The sequence below is a fragment of the Canis lupus genome, chromosome 7 (assembly GCF_003254725.2).
Source record: "Canis lupus dingo isolate Sandy chromosome 7, ASM325472v2, whole genome shotgun sequence".
NCBI lineage: Eukaryota > Metazoa > Chordata > Mammalia > Carnivora > Canidae > Canis > Canis lupus.
In genome coordinates this window covers 10,898,624-10,918,237 of record NC_064249.1, presented here as the reverse complement: position 1 = coordinate 10,918,237, position 19,614 = coordinate 10,898,624, and the positions used below count along the sequence as shown (strand labels likewise).

Here is a 19,614-nt window from a genome sequence, read left to right as displayed (position 1 = left end):
TGGAAAACTAGGTCTGTTGACTACAAAAAAGATCAGTAAAAACGGGAGGGATATTTCAGGACCAAACACAATAAAAGAATAACCCTAACTCCCCATCCATCAGTCTTAGTTTTTCCCTATCAGTAAAGTATGACATTAAACTAAATAAACTCCAAAGACACCTCCACTTGGCATTTACAACCAGAAAGCAATGTTCTATTAATCCCCATAGTGAAATGGTAATGCTGCAAAGGATGACAGGAGACACAAAAGTCTTTAATGTATCCTCAAAGCAGACTTGTTGTCAGACATCTATCAGAATATACAGGAAACACTATTCTCCTTGTGGATGGAAGATAAATATTCTGATTAATAAAATGTCACGATTAATAGTTACTGAGATACCACTTTTGATACTTCAAGTCCTTCTGCAGACCAGTATCACTAGACAGGGAGCTCCCTGAGAACAGGAAATACACCTATTCATCTTCATACTCACAATGCCTAGCATGTTAGTTGGAACTAGAGAGGAAAAGAGCGGAAGGAGGAAGAGAGGAGGAATACAAGAGAAAGAGGTAACATAGATAAATAAGCTGTCATTTACAACTAGGAAAACCATCGTTTATGAGATTTTCTAACATCAGCAATTCTAATCGCTTTCAAATTTTTGTTTGTTAGTTTTTAGGTTTAGCAAGCAAAGACTAACTTAAGTGTGCCCCAACTTCTTACTGGATTGCCTGCAGTCTTTCTACTCCATAACACATTGTGATAATTAAAAATTCATCTCCCCTTATGCTATTATGAAGGAAGAGTAAGAGCTGCTTGTGATTTTTGGTAAGAGAAATGTTGAGGAAAAGTTACAGGGGAAAAAAATACCGTAAATGATAATTTATCCATTATATTTCTCTTTTAAAATATGGCCAAATGGGTCTAACATCCCTATCTCCTATCTATCTATCTATCTATCTATCTATCTATCTATCTATCTATCATCTATCTATCTATAAGTAGGCTCCAAGCCCAGCACGGAGCCTGACACAGGGCTTGAATGCATGACCCAGAGGTCATAACCTAAGCTGAGATTAAGAATCAGACGCTTAACTGACAGCCACCCAGGTGCCCCCCATCTCCTACTTCTACCTTATACCTTCATATTCACTGATGTCATTGGATCTTTCAGTTTCCAAAGAAACATTTTGGTTCACTGTAGCAATCTCAACAACAAAGATAACAAACTATGAAATCTCTCTACTGTGAAAATCTCTCTACCTTTCAGTGAATAATGGCTGTGTGCCCATTATGTGCATTTTAACTGAAGAGAACAGAAACCACCAAAAGGCATGATCCCTAGCTTGATGAAGTTTATAATTTACTTGAGGAGGTAAGACAAATACATAAGAAACTAAGTAACAACAAAAGAGTTTTTAAAAGTACAAGACAATAGAGATAAGCCAGAAGTCCATATATGATAAATCATAGTCTCAGAAAGAAGTGGAACTACATATGATTTTAAATGCTTTGTTGAAATCAGGTTAGAAAACGGATATTAAATATAGGATTGGAAGGAAACTAGCCTGGTGGGAAAAAAACTGTTCACGTTGTAGAACAAAGGAAAATAAAATTACAAACTTAGGGTCAGTGAGTTTTCACAGGCCTTGAATGCCAGCTCTGGACCATATTCTCCAGAGTCTAGGAAACAAGTTTTTGTATGAGAAACAATCCAATGAAAACAGTGATTTAGTAAGGTTACTTCTGCAAAGATGGGAATGGTGAAATTGTAATGGGGAAAGACCAAAGGCAAAGTGATCATTAAAGTTCTCTTTCCACTTTAACCATCTATAAAAGTTTAAGATCAGAGAAATGAACAAAGAAAGATCATGAAATAAAATCATCAATAAAAAAATCCTGTATTCCTTATACGCAGCGTTTAAATTGGGTAGAATCCCTATAGATCTATTCCTTTTTTCAGATGGCAAAAGGAAACATAAATCCACAGAATTTTAAGAACAGAAAGAGACAGAGATCAAGTCCAACATTCTGTCTCTTTTTTTTTTTTTCAGATGAGAAAACTGAGAAGCGGCAAGGTTAAGCAATTTGTCTAAGATGACAAAACTAGATAATAGTTAGAGGGGATTAAATACTTAAAAAATAATATAACATTGTTTGGATATTCCAGCCAATGCTAAGGGAATGAGGGATGAGAGTATACAGTATATTTCTAGGAAACGTGACTGATTTCCTTAATAAAAATGTAAAATTTTTCACTTACATATATTAACTACTGTAACAGAAGATGCCTAGAGAAGCAAGGAACAGGTATATTCATCTATACCAAAACAAAACACAGGAGGTAAAGAGGAGGGAGAGGATACATGATGGATCATATAAGAAAGTATAATGATTCAACTATCTTCAAAACCAAAGATGGCAAATACTTATCACTCTACTGCTCAAGCCCTTGACAGGTATCTCTGTTAATCTCACACTCTGTCTCATAATACAGTGTTTCTGGCTGCTATTACAAGAGGATTAGAATAAACACACCAATAAAATCTGTTTACTATTTCTGTTCTATATTCTCTAAATGGCTGAGTGATGCTTACCTGTGTTTTTGTTGGTTTCTTTAAAGTTGCTGTTTATCCTGTCCAGTCTTCTTCACTTGATATTATTCCCTGTTCTCACTGAAATCTACCTCCATTCTTACCAATCTGTGAGTGTGGTACTTCTCAAACTTTAATGTGTTTGCACATCACCTGAGGATCTTATTCAAATGGAGATCATCAGTCTGAGAGAAGGTACGATTCTGCATTTCCAACAAACTAATAGGTGATGCTGATGCTGCTGGTCACCAACCACATTTGAAACAGGTTTAGCTACCTGTCCTTAAGTAACTTAAGAGAAAGTCACAGTTGAAGGGGGTGGGGGCGGTGGGGAGTAGGGTAAAAGGAAAGCACTACAAAAAATATATCAAGAACCCACACTCCAAAACCTGATGGCTAATTATACTAGTTTCTGAACTTGGCTTCATCTGTAAAATTTTGGCTTTGCCAAGAGTGTCACTAGCCACTTACCCTCAAACCTGGTTTCCTAAGCCTCTCTTAGATCACATTCAAGGATGTCTCTTCATTGCAGTCCTATTGCTGATGTGGATTGCCCCTGACTGCCATCACTATTTTTATCTCTGTCTCACTAAGGGAGACACAATTTTAAAATATTTTCTAAGGGAAAATTGAGAGATATCAATAGTACTAGTTAACAAAATGCACAACAGAAAAATATTTTCCATATTATAATAATTATACTCAAAATCTACAAATATTCAGGAAAGGCATGCATTCTACAATTAATTTTCCTTCACACCTTGTTTAACTGCAGGACAAGAAATTTATTCATACTTTAGAAACTATACAATATTTTACGTCCTAAACTTAGACCATTTACTGTCTTTTTCTAAATTTCAATGATCTTGGTTTAAAATTCCTAGAGTTAAAAAGAGCAAAAAAGTTATTCCAAGTCTTTTCCAGGAAAACCCTCTTTTAATGTTAATTCTTAAATCATCCAAAGTCATCTCCAATTTTTAAAAAATGAAAAGGAAGAGAGAAAGAACTCTGTCTCTGTCACATAAGACTTCACCTTTACTTCAAAGTTCACTTCCTTTTTTTCCTGAATCCTGCCCCTTAAGTTTTCTTTGAATCTATTAATAATGAAGTAATGAAGAAAACAAAGAGTGCTTTTGCTCCTTTCTGTCCTTTTTTAAAAAGAATATTACCATGAATGACTGGGAAGTTCACAACTTTTATATTTACCACAAAAGAGTCTCATAAATAAATTCAATAAAGCAAAAGCTTTAAATCATCACAGAAAATGCGGGTGGAATGAGTCATGACCTGGACTGCGCCAATGGGGGAAAACAATAATCAACACAAAATTTTAAAACCAGAAGGAATTCCTTTATTTTCCTAATCAGCCAGGCTAGAAAGAAATGTTTGCACATGGATTCTAGAGAGAAATAATATCTACTTTGCAGAGAATTTAAGAGCTAAAAAGGGCCTTAGAAATCATTTATATTGATCCTCTCATTGTGTTGGCTGAAATTGAGGACCAACAAGGGCTAAAGAAGGAAATAACGAAATCACCAAACTCATTAAGAACCTCTAGAAGATATTTAAGTTAAACAATAAATAAGAAAATAATTGGGCATGCCCCTGACCTAAGGGCCAGGTTTTACAGCATAAAATACAGAAGTGAAATAAAAAACAAATACTAACAACAAAAGAAAAACATCTTGTTCTAGCAAGAAGAACGGTCCTCTAGCCTCCTTGCCTAAGAGTTGAAAAAATCCTAGCATCTCAAATCTGATTCATGGGGTAATCCTTTTCATCCTTTCTAATACAAGTTCCCATTATTCTAAATGACTCTTACCATTCTAACTTTTGTTTCCTCAATGAGGTACATATACTACATAAGGTTTGCAAAAGCAGAGACTGTGTTATTAATCTTTTATATAACTTCAAAGTATATCTAGTCTGGTACTGTATATATATATAGTCTTAACCAATGTTTAGTGAATTAATATATAATCTAATACAACCAGTTCTCCTGTATTAAATCTCCTTTGTTTTATTTTCATTAGAAGTTATGCTTGAAGGGAATTTCTGACTAATGTACTTCATGGTTCCTTTCTCCAAGTCAAAAGCCATACAGCAGGCTTTATATATTTACTTGCTTAATAAATTAGTGTTCACAAAGTAGTAATGGGAAACTAAAATGGGGGCTGCGTAAGAGGGAGCTTGAAGGAGTAAGAAATAGGTAGCACATTCAAAGTTAACGTTAATGGAAAGAATAGAACACTAGTAATTTTCGAAAACTTTTAGAATATTTATATACAAGGAGAATTTTTTTTTAATATACAAGGAGAATTAGTAAAACAGGTAAGTTCATAGAGGCCCATCCTATTTAATACTTTTATAATTGTCCCTCAAAATGGAATTGAGAATGGACACATCAGGATTAGACACAAGGAAGGCTGTCAACCCCACAGAAAATAACCCCACCAGCGCCTTTGGCTCAGGGTATGATCCTGGATTCCCGGGTTCAAGTCCCATATCGGGCTCCTCTGCCTGTGTCTCTCACTCTCTGTGTCTCTCATGAATAAATAAATAAAATCTTAAAAAGTAAAACAAAATAAAAATAACAAAATAGTAAGGAGTTTAAAAAGTAAACTTAATACAATCAAAACAACGACAGAAAATAGGAAAAGATCAGCAAATAGAACACAGAATAATAATCTGAAAATCAAACAGCAGATATCTTATTTAAAACATATTCATTATACAAGAACAAGCAATAAAAGTCAGACTATAATTTTTTAATTCCTAAAAGTAATGGTCAGGGGTGCTGGGGTGGCTGATTTGGTTAAGTGCCTGACTCTTGATTTCAGCTCAAGTCATGTTCTCAGCCCACATTGGGCTCTGTGCTGGGCATGCATGCAGCCTTCTTAAGATTCAATCTCTCCCTCTGCCTCTCCACACACCCCCATCTCCACAAGCACTCTCTCTAAGAAAAAAAAAAAAAAGGAAATGGTCACTTAACATTGAAAATTCTCACTAATAAGTATTTGTTTGATAATTGCATGTTTTAAAAGGTCACACACAAAATGAAAAGGATTCAGAAAATCAGCAACAAAAAGTCTAATGGTCCAACAAATCAACGATTAAGTATTGGGCTATTTTTAAAACTAGAAAACTGAAACACATTATAATTGTCAAAAAGTATAAAAGCATTAAAAAATATGGAAAAAATTATACAAAGCAATCTGTGACAGAGGAAGAAAAATAGGGCTAAAACTTATTAAGCTACTCTTGTAAGCTTAGCTAATAGGTGGTCTTTTGATGAGGAAAGCACTTGATTTGCAGTATTGGTGTGGCTATGTGTGCACCTATATAAAAATGAGTAATTTAAAAAAAAATAAAAATAAAAATGAGTAATTTTTTTAAAAACTCATTTAATCCTTAACAATAACCCAGAAAGGAATTACTATTATCATTTTTCAGATGTAGAAACTGGAGCTAAGACTGCCCAATCTTCCATGGCTTCAAATGATACAGTTGGGATATGAGCAAGCCCACATGCATCTTAGATCAATTAAAAAAATAAGCATTTTCTCCCATCTCTAGAAGATATAATACTTAAATCATATCAGAAAAAAACTTAGTTTAGGGGATCCCTGGGTGGCGCAGCGGTTTAGCGCCTGCCTTTGGCCCAGGGCGCGATCCTGGAGACCCGGGATCGAATCCCACGTCGGGCTCCTGGTGCATGGAGTCTGCTTCTCCCTCTGCCTGTGTCTCTGCCTCTCTCTCTCTCTCTCTCTCTCTGTGACTATCATAAATAAATAAACTAATTAATTTAAAAAAAAGAAAAAAACTCAGTTTATATAAAGAAAAAAAAGTTACTTCTTGATATGTGCCAAGTCCAGATAGATATGACATAAAAACAATAATAAACCACAGTGTTTCAAATGTTTTAAGCATTCACCTACTTTCAAGACCAGACTAAGGATAGTCCCAGATAATCTAAATAACCCTGTTAGAATTATGCCTTTATAATTTTAAGTGGTCAACAGAGCTACTTGAAGGACTTATGCTTAAATAATTAGTTTTAGCATGAGTCAACAAAACTGTACATGAATTATACAAAAACCATTAGTTAACCTTAACATTTTTTCAAATAAAATTTGGTACAAATTATTGTCATTTTACACATGGAGTTTTAGGGGTAAAAGACAAAGGGCCGAAAAAGAAGAGAAAGCAAGTCCCGTTTTATTCCACGTTTGGTGGTTTGCTTTAATGCTTTTCTTTTCACCAATAACTTGTTAGAAAAATATTGATAAAATTCAAAAGACCAAAATTCTTAAACATTCTAATTATAAAGAAAGCCAGGAGACAATTCAGTAAAAATGGCTAAAGAAAATATAAAATGTGGGATGCCTGGCTGGCTCAGCAGCTGAGTGTCTGCCTTCGGCTCAGGCTATGATCCTAGAGTCCCAGAATCGAGTCCCACATCAGGCTCCTTGCATGGAGCCTGCTTCTCTGTCTATGTCTCTGCCTCTGTCTCTCATGAATAAATAAATAGACTCTTTAAAAAAAAAAAACTAAAGAAAAGAAAAGAAAAAATGTAAAATGAAACATACCTGGGATACATCATCAAGTTGAGGTTTTCCATAAAGGCTGGATAGATTCTCTGCTCGCATGAGATACTCTGCTGTTTTTCTCTTCACAGCTTCTCGACGTGTAGGGCTTGACTCTCCTAAAAGGAGAAAACAAAGCCAGGACATGTGAAAAATAAATAAACTTTCTTTTATCCAGTCTGAAGATTAACTTCTTTTTTATCCAGTTCACCACTTGCTCACATTTGTAACTAAAAAGAAGAGAGATTCAAAATTAGAACAGACATCAAAGTTAGCAAGTTCTAAATATCACCACCAAAAATGTTTATACAAATTTGGAAATTTTCCTATTTAAATAGAGAGAATTTGATACCTTTTTAAGAAGCGTTGACAGACAAAAAATGTCATATAAAAAGTTCTGCAGGGCAGCCCCGGTGGCTCAGCGGTTTGGCTCAGTGGTTTAGCGCTGCCTTCAGTCCAGGGCGTGATCCTGGAGACCCGGGATCGAGTCCCATGTCAGGCTCCCCACATGGAGCCTCCTTCTCTCTCTGCCTGTGTCTCTGTCTGCCTCTCTCTCTCTCTCTGTCTCATAAATAAGTAAATAAAAACATCTTAAAAAAAAAAGAAAGAGGAAAAAAAAGTAAAAAAAAATAAAAAGCTCTGCAGACATAAGACTAGCCTAGTTCAGGTAGTATGCAATTGTCCAACTCAACAAATTGGGACTAAATGCAGTAGGTGTGTAGAAAGAGCCATGACATGGATTTGATATGCTCTATAAGTACCACCAAACTGGAGAATAAAATTATTTAGGGTAAATCTGAATTCACTATTGAGTTTTGTAAGCTTTTCCTGGTTTTTTCATTAACAACAAATTGTCACCCACCTTATAACAAAAATAAGAATGTAATTCAAATGTATGTTAACCAATGGGAATTAAAATAATAACTTTAAAGAAAAGAAGAAGAATATAACTCAGATCCCTGTAATATACAATTATATGAAAATGAACAAGTCATTACCCTGTCTGGCTCTGTTTCTCCAAATAAAGGATAACCAAAGAACTCAAGATCTCAAAAAAGAGGTGGTCCATGGGCAGCCCGGGTGGCTCAGCGGTTTAGTGCTGCCTTCAGCCCAGGGCCTGATCCTGAAGACCGCAGATCGAGTCCCATGTCAGACTCCCTGCATGGAGCCTGCTTCACCCTCTGCCTGTGTCTCTGCCTCTCTCTCTCTATCATGAATAAATAAATAAAATCTTAAAAAAAAAAAAAAAAAGAGGTGGTCCAGCCCATGAAGGAAATACTGGGCTCTCTCCTCTCAAGAGTGGAATGATCCTAAGCTTTTTATCCTTTTTATAGACCTGACGGTGATATAACATTTCATCTGAAGAAAAGATTCCATGACTGAAAATTTAAAAGTTTGAAAACCACTATACTATAGGATTACTAAGGCTCCTCTGATAAATAATATTCTACATATTCATGATTCATTTTTTTTCAGAGCACTTCATACATAGTACTTTTTAAAAATAATTCATCCTATGCATCTTCTGAATGAAATTAACCAAAAAACAAGTATCAAATAGTGGAAATTGCCCTTGAGTACGTTCTGGAAACCCTGGTTATCTAAATTCTGGCTCTGCCTCACTAGTCATGTGACCAATGATAAATCATCTCAACTCTCTGACCCTCCTTCTCATTCTCTAAGACAGAAACAGATACTTCAAATGACTGCAGAGATTAAAGGAGACAATATACATAAAAGACACTACAACAAAGACAGCTGTATACAGGAAGCACTAAATTGTAAAGGCTTTCAATCTTGGTTTCTCTCTAGACCAAGTCCTACAAAATAACATTCCTGTGTCACTGAAGTGAACTGATCTGAATTATAGGAAAGCAGGCATTTTCTCCCAAAAGCCTAGTAGTAGAAAAACCTTATTTCTGCTTAGAATAGCATCTTCTTTTTCTTCTGGGGAATGGCCCTTTCTCCTCTCCTTCATGGCCTCTACTTCTCTCCGACCAATAGCATCCTCCTAACAAGGGGTTTGAATGAAAGCTGCAGTCGTGTTTCAGATCTCTGCCCCTCTGCCCCTTACTAGTTAGTCAAGGGTGAGCCCTCTGTCACAAGCTGGGCCACTGACAGAGCCCCACCCTCTTGGCCACAGTGGGAGAAGGGAGGAATTGGCCCAACACAAACTGGGCCAATCAGTCCCTCTCGGCTATTGATGCTGGAAATCAGAGGACTTGGTACTGCCAGCAGCCTTAGTTTCTGCCAATGCAAAAAGAACCAATCAGAAAGAAGGAATTTAACAGAGAGAAGCAGTTATGAGAGACAAAAAAAAAAAAAAAAAAAAAAAAGGAATCCTGGTGTGACTGGGGTCCCAGATTTCAGCTGAAGCTACATTCCTGCCATTCTTTGCCTACTGTAGTTCAAATGTGGATTTTTTCACATACAAACCAAAGATTCCTGACTGAATAGAGCATTCAAAGAAAAACAGCAACCAAATTGGGATTGCAATTTTGCTAAAAAAAAACCTTCCTTTCATATCTTTTACTTTACTGTTCTATCTCTTCTCTCCTTCATGAGTAGTTCAAAAATATAACTAGTCTTGGGGGTGGGGAGAATCTCTATCACTTCTTAACCACAGAACAGTCTACATTTATTAACTCACCAACTCCTCAAACTTCAATTCAAATATCAATGATTCCTGCCCTTAAAATTTACTGAGTTTCTAAACCCGTTTTTATTTTCATATATCTGTGAAAGGTACCTAATTGAAACATGTTGTGAAGCTAATGTGTGCCCATAAATAAGTAACATTCACTATTTCTACTCATTACTCGACCTTTAGTTTTGAATTTACTGTTCATAGAACTGCTACTTCCATCATTATGAGAGCTTCTCATTTCAGGTTCTACCTTTCATGCCCTAATTTAAATCCCTCATTTAAAATTTCTAATTCAGCATAGGCTAAGCTGTTTAAAAAAAAAAAAAAAAAAAACTTAGTTTTTTAACTCAGTGTGATTACAAGCTTTCAGACAACTTCAAAATTTGCTTTATTCAAAAAAATCAGTTTGTCTTCCCAAATAATTTGAGATTCAAAACTGCCAAGCCTATAGAGCACCTAATTCAAGCTAGAGGTAATACCACAGTTTGTAATCAAATCATTGTTTTTTAAACTTTTGGTATCTCTGCTGCTTTCTAGGCAGTCTCCATAGTAACAGAGAAACAAGAACCGGAAGCCAGCAGTTGAAATGGACTCCTGCTGCTGACAGTGGTTCTGCTTCCATGGAAACAACAATGAAGTGATGGAATACTGGAAGGCTTTTTAAACATAACCTTAAATATACATACTATGACTCGTTCCCTACCAGCCCCTTAAAAGTAGGTCACAACCACTGCTGATCAATAGTAGCGGCCAAGGATGAAAATCACCTCTTGCAGGCAGGTTTCTACTGCTGGACACTTACTGAGGTTTGTGAAGTACTAAGAAGAAAAGATTAATTATGGATTTCCAGAATAATTTTAACTGATCAAATTACTGATAAATGACTTTAAACAGGTATTAACTGATTAAAATCAGCTGTAACCTTAATTTCTTAATCTTCATGTTAAGACACATACACAAAGCCCATAATAATTATTTTTCAAGGAAAACTAGGTTATCTGGAATTTAACTTTTAATCCCATATTGGGTCATGTAGCCATTATTTCTTCAGTATTATATCCAGGTAGACACTTAATAAATGCTTTTAAATATGGATACATATTTTACATTCCATCTAAAGATAAACCAGTATCTTCACTAAGTTTCTCTACATTTCTGTTAATAATTTGGATACAGTAAGAATTTCCACTGGGCATTCGAAAGAAAAAATCTACTCCCATTATTTACTAAACTTTATGTCAAAAAGTTCCACTGTACCAGAGAAAAATGTCTTATGTATGTCTTTACCTTATCAATTGCTGATCAAGAGAGAGGATGGATATAAGATTACAGAGTATAACCTGTGAAAGAATAGGGTGTAGATGAATAGAAATGAGGAGAAAGTCCAAAGTTGTCCCTGAAATTTTTAGAAACACTGCACTGCCTATCCTACATGTCTCAGAGCACCAACTCTGACTTAATTTACTAAGTTTATTGAAGGCACAGTCTATAGATGATGGAATCGCAGAATTCTAATTTATTCAAGAAGCCATCACCATTTGGGCATTCCTTCATTATATTAAATCCTATTCAAAAGATATCTCTTTTGATACTATATCCAGTATCTTCCTTATACAACTAAGGAACTTAAGGCTCAGAGATGTGGAATGTCTTCCGCAGTTGAAAAGTTAATATATGAGACTAAACTGAAACCAGGTCTTATGCTATCCCACGCTTCAGGTGACTGAATTTGAAGTGAATCATGCTGTTACTGAGTGGAACAAAAAAAAAAATACAGAGCATGGGACAAGTACGAGTGAGTATGGGAACAAAGACGAAGAGAAAATAAGCATAAGAGTTAAGCCAGGAGCCTATCAGACAACATAGTAGAATACAATTGGACAGAAATAGACTAAAGATGACAGACAAGGACACAGGACAATTAGAGTGACAAAGAGGTATAAATTTCACACTGTGTTAAAGAGAATGGGCCTTTTTGAGAAAAAGTGGTCTCTCAAAACATCCTGGTTATCCAAGGATTCTTTGGAAAACCTGGGCCTTTTCTCATTTACCCATAAAAAAACCAAAAGGGCATTTTTATTCACAGAACTAGTGAATATCAGTTTCACAAACTAGAATAAAAAGCAGTTTTTCCAATTCTGTTATTCTACCCTAACTTACCAAGAAGAATATAGCTAATGCCTCATCATTGGTTCAACAAAAGAAAAGCAATGCTGAAGGAAAAACTAGCCATGTTAAACTACTTGAAAGATAGTATATCTACATCTGTATTTTATGAAAAATTTTAAGGAGTTTTTAAGAGTATTTTGGCCATACCTGATTTTTGCCACAGGCATAGAATTCAATCCCCACATAAGACTCTACTTAGGCACATCTTATATTCTTATCTCTATTTCTCTACTCCAACAAACGCTGTCGAATAGCCCCTATGCCACTGTATTCTTGGCTAAATATGCTGGTTTTTAACTCAGACTTATCACATTAGAAAGAACATTCACATCAACCTGAGTTTGAAGGAATGAGTTTTTATTGGTGCTTTTTTTTTTTTAACAATGTTAGTAACAAAAAAAAAAATATGCCTGTTTGAGATGGCCTTGGTGGTTACAGTTGCTTTTTTTTTTCTTAGTGCTGATTTATTATAGTTAATGGGTTTTTTGTTCTTTTCAGGTATAGCCTACCATTTCTGACTTACGCTAAGTGTTCTGACAACAAAAGGCAACCTTGAGAAAAACAGTAATTTATGGTTCTACGTGTCTACCACAACTGGAGCCATCAGCCTCTCCGTATAGAACAAAACCTGGTCAGTCAGGGAATCTGCTTCCCATTTGCATTTAACCAACCCCATATTAATGTCTTTTCAAAACCAAGTGTTATGTGACCCCTAGAAGTTCAAAGAGTCATCAAAGAATAGTAAAAGCAAAAGTCATAATAATATTCATCTCCAGGCATTGCCTTGGTTATGACTGCCTTCAATGCTGTTTAGCAGTTTTTCTATCAGTTAATACTGAATGAAAACTAACACATCATTAAATCAGTCTTTAAATGCCTAAAGACAGTCTTATCTTAGATTCAACTATTTTTTTCCTGCTTTCTAACCCATTTTTCGTTTTGCAATTTTAAAAGGTAGTACCCAAAACATTAATTATTCAATCCATTCATATCAACATTGCCTGGCCAGTCTCTTTGTGACAATAAACTCTTGTCCAGATAGATGGACAGATACCTAGGTAATGAATCCCCAAAGTGTCCCTTATATTGTAATCAATGGCTTCTAAAAGACTAAGATAAAAAGTTTTAAAAGAACAAGAGATATATTAAAGGAAAAGGAATGAAGAATTAAAAATTAGGAGCTAAATTTTTGCCTTCTGAAATGGAATAAAAATAAGGGAAAATAGGGGATCCCTGAGTGGCGCAGGGGGATCCCTGAGTGGCGCAGCGGTTTGGCGCCTGCCTTTGGCCCAGAGCGCGATCCTGGAGACCCAGGATCGAATCCCACATCAGGCTCCCGGTGCATGGAGCCTGCTTCTCCCTCTGCCTGTGTCTCTGCCTCTCTTTCTCTCTGTAACTATCATAAATAAATTAAAAAAAAAATTAAAAAAAAATAAATAAGGGAAAATAATGAAAATAAAAGTTCTAAGTTCTTAGGTTATGTCAACAAAGCTCTTGTTCATTTCTTTTACTGTTAGAGACATCTTAAGAAGTAGAAAATCCATAGAAGACTCTCAAGTCCAACAACTGTTTTTCTTGATGTCATGATATTCGATCACATATTTTCCTTTGAGATGATGTCAAGTGATCAACAGAATTACTGATTATAAGCAGTTAACTCTTCTGAATGCTAGAGGTTTCACAGCCTCCTCTAGTGCATTCTCACCTTAAAAAATTAAACTTAGTGTGTATCAGAATTAGAAGAGACTCCATTCCATCTCCAAATTTATTTAACATGATATTAAATATCTCCACATTTAAGCAATTCAAAGAATGTGTCAAGCAATACACCCACAATACATCACATTTGATGCCCATTTCAGGATAACAAGAAAATCCTCCCCAGGAAGTAATAAGTAAGCCACCATAGTGAAAAAGTTCTCCATAACCACATATTCCTGTTCCTCCTATCATTTTCAGAAGTAAAGATGCCTTATAGTTACTGAGCATCTAGTATGTTCCCAACACAGTTACCTCAATGTTTACAGTCATTTCGGTGTTGTCACAGAACATCACATACAGAAGACTCAATAAAATTTTGTTAAATAAATGAATGGAAAACCAAATGAATGATTTTGTACCAATACTACATGGTCTGATAACAATACCTTCATGCCTAGAGACACTCTAATTACCTCTTTCTATAACTTAGTACCTTTGTTGAACTTAAACAGTTAAAATAAATGCATTTCAGAAAATGTCTGCGATTACTGTCTTTATCTTGTGTGTAAGTGAAATCATAAGAAAGGAATATGGAGGAACACAGCATAGAAGTGGTATAGTTGGACTAAAAGGACAATCTACATTTTTATTTAGTTTTATGAAAAATTGCCATGACAGCATCAACGAGGAAACATAAGCACAGATATTCTACATAATTGTAAACCATTGTGTAAAACAGAATGAAGTCTATGAACTTTTTATTGCTTGACAATTAAAATTTTGGAAAATCTGTTTCTTTACAGCTTGTAAGAGTACAATATGCCTGTACAACAATCTGGTTTTTCCAATGAAACACACTTTGAGACCACTAATGGCAACACAGTAAGCTTCTGAGAAAAAGCAGACTTACGTTTTCAATACTTTCTAAAAGAGAAGAGATAAACTGAACTTCTGTGTAATATACACAAAACTCAATGTTTAATTACTAAGATTGACTTAAGCTGTAAGTTATATAAAACTATGCAACTCAAGTAATTATGAAATAATGATTGACTCCACAAGTGCCTAATACCGGCTAGTATTGAAACAGCAGTTTTCGATTTAGGGTTTTTAGTTTTGTTTGGTTCACTTGAAAATACTCATAGATATCCATATTTCTTTTGAGCAGAATTAAGGTTTTTTTTTTCAGTAATCAAAGGAACAAAATCAACCCTCTCATTTTAATGTTTTTAAACTGTGTTGCTAAAGATATAAAAATGCGGGGATACTGATGACCGAGACCATCTAGTAAAAAACCCTTCGAGAATCCTCATCTCTCTCTCTCTGCGTTTGCAATAGAGCAGCTGTGCCTCACACAGATTCACATGAATGAAAATATTTAGACGAGAAACCACCCACTTAGTTTATTTTCCATACGACTTTCCTGTAATTATTTTGTAAACTGTTCACACAACAATACATAAAAACATCTGCAAAAACAGGTAATTAATGTGTCAAGCCAAACTAATGCATTTTTTATGGTGTCCATGCTTCGTCAACTGTAATTATAACTCTTTTTTAAGCAAATGATGATGTGTTTGTTGCAATGTGCAAGTGGTTATTTTAGATGCTCTGTTTACTGTTCATACAATCTGAATATAAAACTCCACAGCTACTTTACCCTACATCAATGTTTTACCTAGCTTTTTTTTTTTTTTGTAGAAGCAGGAAAGCAGTTCTCTTTTCCAAGCTATAATTTCCAGTAAACATGTTTGTCATTAAAACACAAAACTCTCAACATAAAAGTTGACACAAAGTAACCAACAATTCAAGAAAATCTGACAGAAAACAATTCACCCAGACTTTCTTCCTGCAGTTGTAAACCTATGAGAAATACAGCACTTTATGCCCATCAGCTGCAGGATTCCAAGTCTCTTGAACATCAAGTTTAGAAGACTCATTATGGTTTTTAATGTATAATATCTATTCCATTTTTTTTAAGATTTTATTTATTTATTCATGAGAGACAGAGAAAGAGAGAGGCAGAGACACAGGCAGAGGGAGAAGCAGGCTCCATGCAGGAAGCCCAACGTGGGACTCGATCCCGGGTCTCCAAGATCACGCCCTGGGCTGAAGGTGGCACTAAACCGTTGAGCAACCCAGGCTGCCCATATCTATTGCATTTAGACCCACCAGACACATATATCTTTGACATGAGACCAACAAATGAAGAAGCAAATCCTGATCAAAATATATGACTTCATATTAATACACTTTGGTTCTAACTATAAAAAAGATCATCATCATTACTATTACTATTATGCACTAACTAATACTGCACACCAATAATCATCCTCAAATGGACAGTCCTGAAGGCCCAAGGTTTCTGGTCTCCAGAGCTAATAAAATCTAAAATCAAGGAAGCAGCACAAGCCTTTAATTTTTTTTAAGGTTCTTTCTCTTTCTAAAAAAAGCCAATTTTTAAAACGTCTATGATGATTACCTATAGTACAGATAAACTCTGATAATAAGAACTCTTAGTAAACAGTGCTTTCTGTTTATTTTCACAACCACAGTTTTTAGAAATAGTGTAGAATTAACCCTTCTGCGTCCAAGCTTATAGAACTCTTTTTTTCATACAAATATTTCTAAACTGATCTACTTTGTTCTTCCCTTAAAAATTAGCTACTGTGACATGCTAAAAGTGCCTATCTATCCCCACCTTGTTCCCAATAAGAACATAAGGAAGTATTACAGCAAATCAAATAACAGTTTCCTAGCTGCCAAGCTTTAATTTTAGATCAAATGCTTATTTTGCAGAATTTGGGATTGGGTCTAATCAAAACAGAATAAAGCTCCTGTTCAAAGGATGCTGGAATAGGAAAGTCATGACTCAGACAAGGTAAAGGAATAGGACAGAAGCTTATTTATTAAAGCTAGAAACCAAACTCAGGGTCAAACAAGGAATAAGTCTCAATGCTGAGTTCCACTACTTATATTGATTACTACAAATAAAATAATTATAATAATAAATACAATTAATGCGGGGTGCCTGGGTGGTTCAGTCAGTGGAACGTCTGACTCTTGGGTTTCACAGCTAGGGTCATGATCTTGCACAGTCACAGAATCGAGCCCCAAGCTGGGTTCTGCCCTTAGCAGAGTCCGCTTTGGATTCTCTCCCCCTCCTACTCTCCCTTGCTTGCTTCTCCTCCCACACACGCTTTCTCTCTCTAAAACAAATAAATAAATGAAACCTTTTTAAAAAACACAATGCGGGCAGCCCCGGTGGCGCAGTGGTTTAGCGCCGCCTGCAGCCTGGGGTGTGATCCTGGAGGCCCCGGGATCGAGTCCCACATCCGGCTTCCTGCATGGGGCCTGCTTCTCCCTCTGCCTGTGTCTCTGCCTCTCTCTTCGCTCTCCCTGAATGAATAAATAAATAAATCTTTAAAAAAATAAAATAAAATAAAAAAATAAAAAAATAAAAAACACAATGCCATTTCAAATGGTTGAATTCTACACATCGTCAAACCTTTGGGACAAATATACTGATGTCTGTGCAGAGTATTGATATACTAGATAGAAGGCATTTTAAACCTATTTGGTATATTCAAAAGCTACTTTCTTGCATCTTGGCTGTTTACTACACATTCTTTGGAATTCAACTCATTACCTCCTACTAAAGCCTTCCCTGTAAGCCTCCTTTTCCCTGGTCAAATGTCCATTTATATGTATTTATAGAATCATTCTCATTCAAAATATTTATAGAGAATTTCCTATGTAACAGGCACTGTGCTAGAAAATACAATGAGAAAATGACTTGCCTTCAAGGATATTACAAATAAATAAAAATATATTCACTCAATAAGTAATTGCACAAATAATTATTTCATTGTAAATATGGTAAGTACTTGAAGCAAAACAGTGTGCAATGACAACGAAGTTCAGGAAGTCTACTCTGATGTGAATAGAGGTGAGGAAAACTTCCTTTGAGGAACTACCATTGATCCTGAGACTTGATGAGTGATGAGGAAATATCAATTGAAAAAGTACATTATAAAGCACTCACACAGACTCTAGCTTATGTGAAAGTTTGAACATGGGAAAGGCCATGCTGCCGTCAAGAGGTAAAAAAAAAAGGCCACTGTGACTAAAAAAGAATAAGTTAATAAGGCTGGTTCAGTATGAGCCTGGAGAGAAAGACAGAAGCCAAATCATTCATAGCCTGAGTGATCACACTATCTTTGGATTGTATCCTCAAAGTAATGAGTTTAATGCATGAAAGTGACATGATGAGAATCCATTTTCAAAAGATCAGTTAGGCTATTGATAAAGACAGAATGGTTTAGAATCAAGGAAGGAAGATAAGGGCAGCCTGGGTGGCTCAGTGGTTTAGCGCCGCCTTCAGCCCAGGGTGGGATCCTGGAGACCCAGGATCGAGTCCCACATCGGGCTCCCTTCATGGAGCCTGCTTCTCCCTTTGCCTATGTCTCTGCCTCTCTCTATTTGTCATGAATAAATAAATAAAATCTTTTTAAAAAAAATAAAAAAGGAAGGAAGATAATGAATCATCAAATACATTTTAACAATAAAAACACAGAATCGAAAAAAAACAAATAGAAATTCTGGAATTAAAAATTACTCAACTGCACACTGAGTTAACAGAAAAAAAGAATCCGCAAATTTAAAGATCGAGCAATATACATTATCCACTCTGAATAAAATTAAACAATAAAAAAGGGAGGGAGGACCAGACTAAGACACCTGTAAATACCATCAAGCACACCAACATATACATAATGCAGTCCACGAAATAGAAAAGAGGGAAAAAAGGGATAGAACATGGCAAAAAAAAAAAAAATTGATGAACATTGATCTACATATCCAAGAAGATCATCAAATGCAAAGAATACAACAAACACCAAGAAGGATAAACTCAAAGAGATCTACACCTAAACACACAATAGCCAATCAAAAGCCAAAACAGACAATCTTAAAACGAAAAGATAACATTTCTTCTCTAAACTGATTTAAAGGATAAGTCCAATTAAACAATAATTATACGTGTAGAGCTTACATAAATATGTAACACATACAATAATACTAGCAAAAAGATGGGTAGGAAGGGAAGAGAGCTATACTGAAGTAAAGTTTTCTATATATTACTAGAATTATGGTAATTTTACTCTAAAGTACAATATTTTAAGTTAAAGTGGTTATTACTATAATCTTCAGAAAAGCCACTATGGAAAATAAAAAACCCAAAGTGACATAGTCTACCAAAAGAGAGAAAGACAGAGAGACAGAGAGAGAATAAATGATACAGTAGAAAAAAAAAAGGTATTTATCAAAGAAGGCAGTAAAAAACAAAAAAGATAAGAGTCATAGAGAAAAACAGCAAAACGCCAAACATAAATCCAATCACACTATTAAATATATTAAATGTATATGGATTAAACATGCCAATCAAAATGCAGAGATTATAAAGCTAGATTTTTTTTTTAAAAAAAATGATCCAACTGTATATTGTGTCTACAGAAGACACGCTTTGATTCGGAGAAACAAACATATGGAAAGTAAACAGCCTTACTAATATCCAACAAAATAGATTTTAAGAAAAATGTTACTAGAGACAAAAAGACACTTGGTAATGTTAAAAGTTTAATTAATCAAAAAGATATAACTGTTATAAATATGCATGCATCTAATAAGAGTCCTAAAACAGATTAAGCAAAAACAGACAGAAATAAAAGAAGAATTTCAAGCTGAATAAAACTGTAAACAACATAATTACAATTTCTGAGATGTAGCAAAAGCAGTACTCAGAAGGACTTTATAGCTTTAAAGACCTATGTTGAAAAGACCTCAAATCAGTAACCTAGTCTTCCAGCCCTCAAGATGAAGCGAATCTAAACGAAGAGCAAATCACACGAAAAAAGAGCAGAGGAAGCAGAAA

General features: G+C 35.3%; 1 protein-coding gene and 1 long non-coding RNA gene across 10 annotated transcripts in view; one reads left to right on the top strand and one right to left on the bottom strand.

Annotated features, from left to right (window-relative positions):
• Positions 1-19,614, bottom strand: part of RPS6KC1 (ribosomal protein S6 kinase C1) — a 177,545-nt gene that overhangs the window by 78,956 nt on the left and 78,975 nt on the right. For all 9 annotated transcript variants that reach the window (XM_025429900.3, XM_025429903.3, XM_025429904.3 and 6 more), the window contains one exon: positions 7,169-7,284. In XM_025429900.3, the coding sequence (XP_025285685.1) occupies positions 7,169-7,284 (116 nt within the window). The remainder of the gene's footprint in view (positions 1-7,168; positions 7,285-19,614) is intronic.
• Positions 10,372-13,038, top strand: LOC112648412 (uncharacterized). Its single transcript, XR_003129002.3, has 2 exons — positions 10,372-10,618; positions 12,480-13,038. It is a non-coding gene; the product is annotated as an uncharacterized LOC112648412 (long non-coding RNA).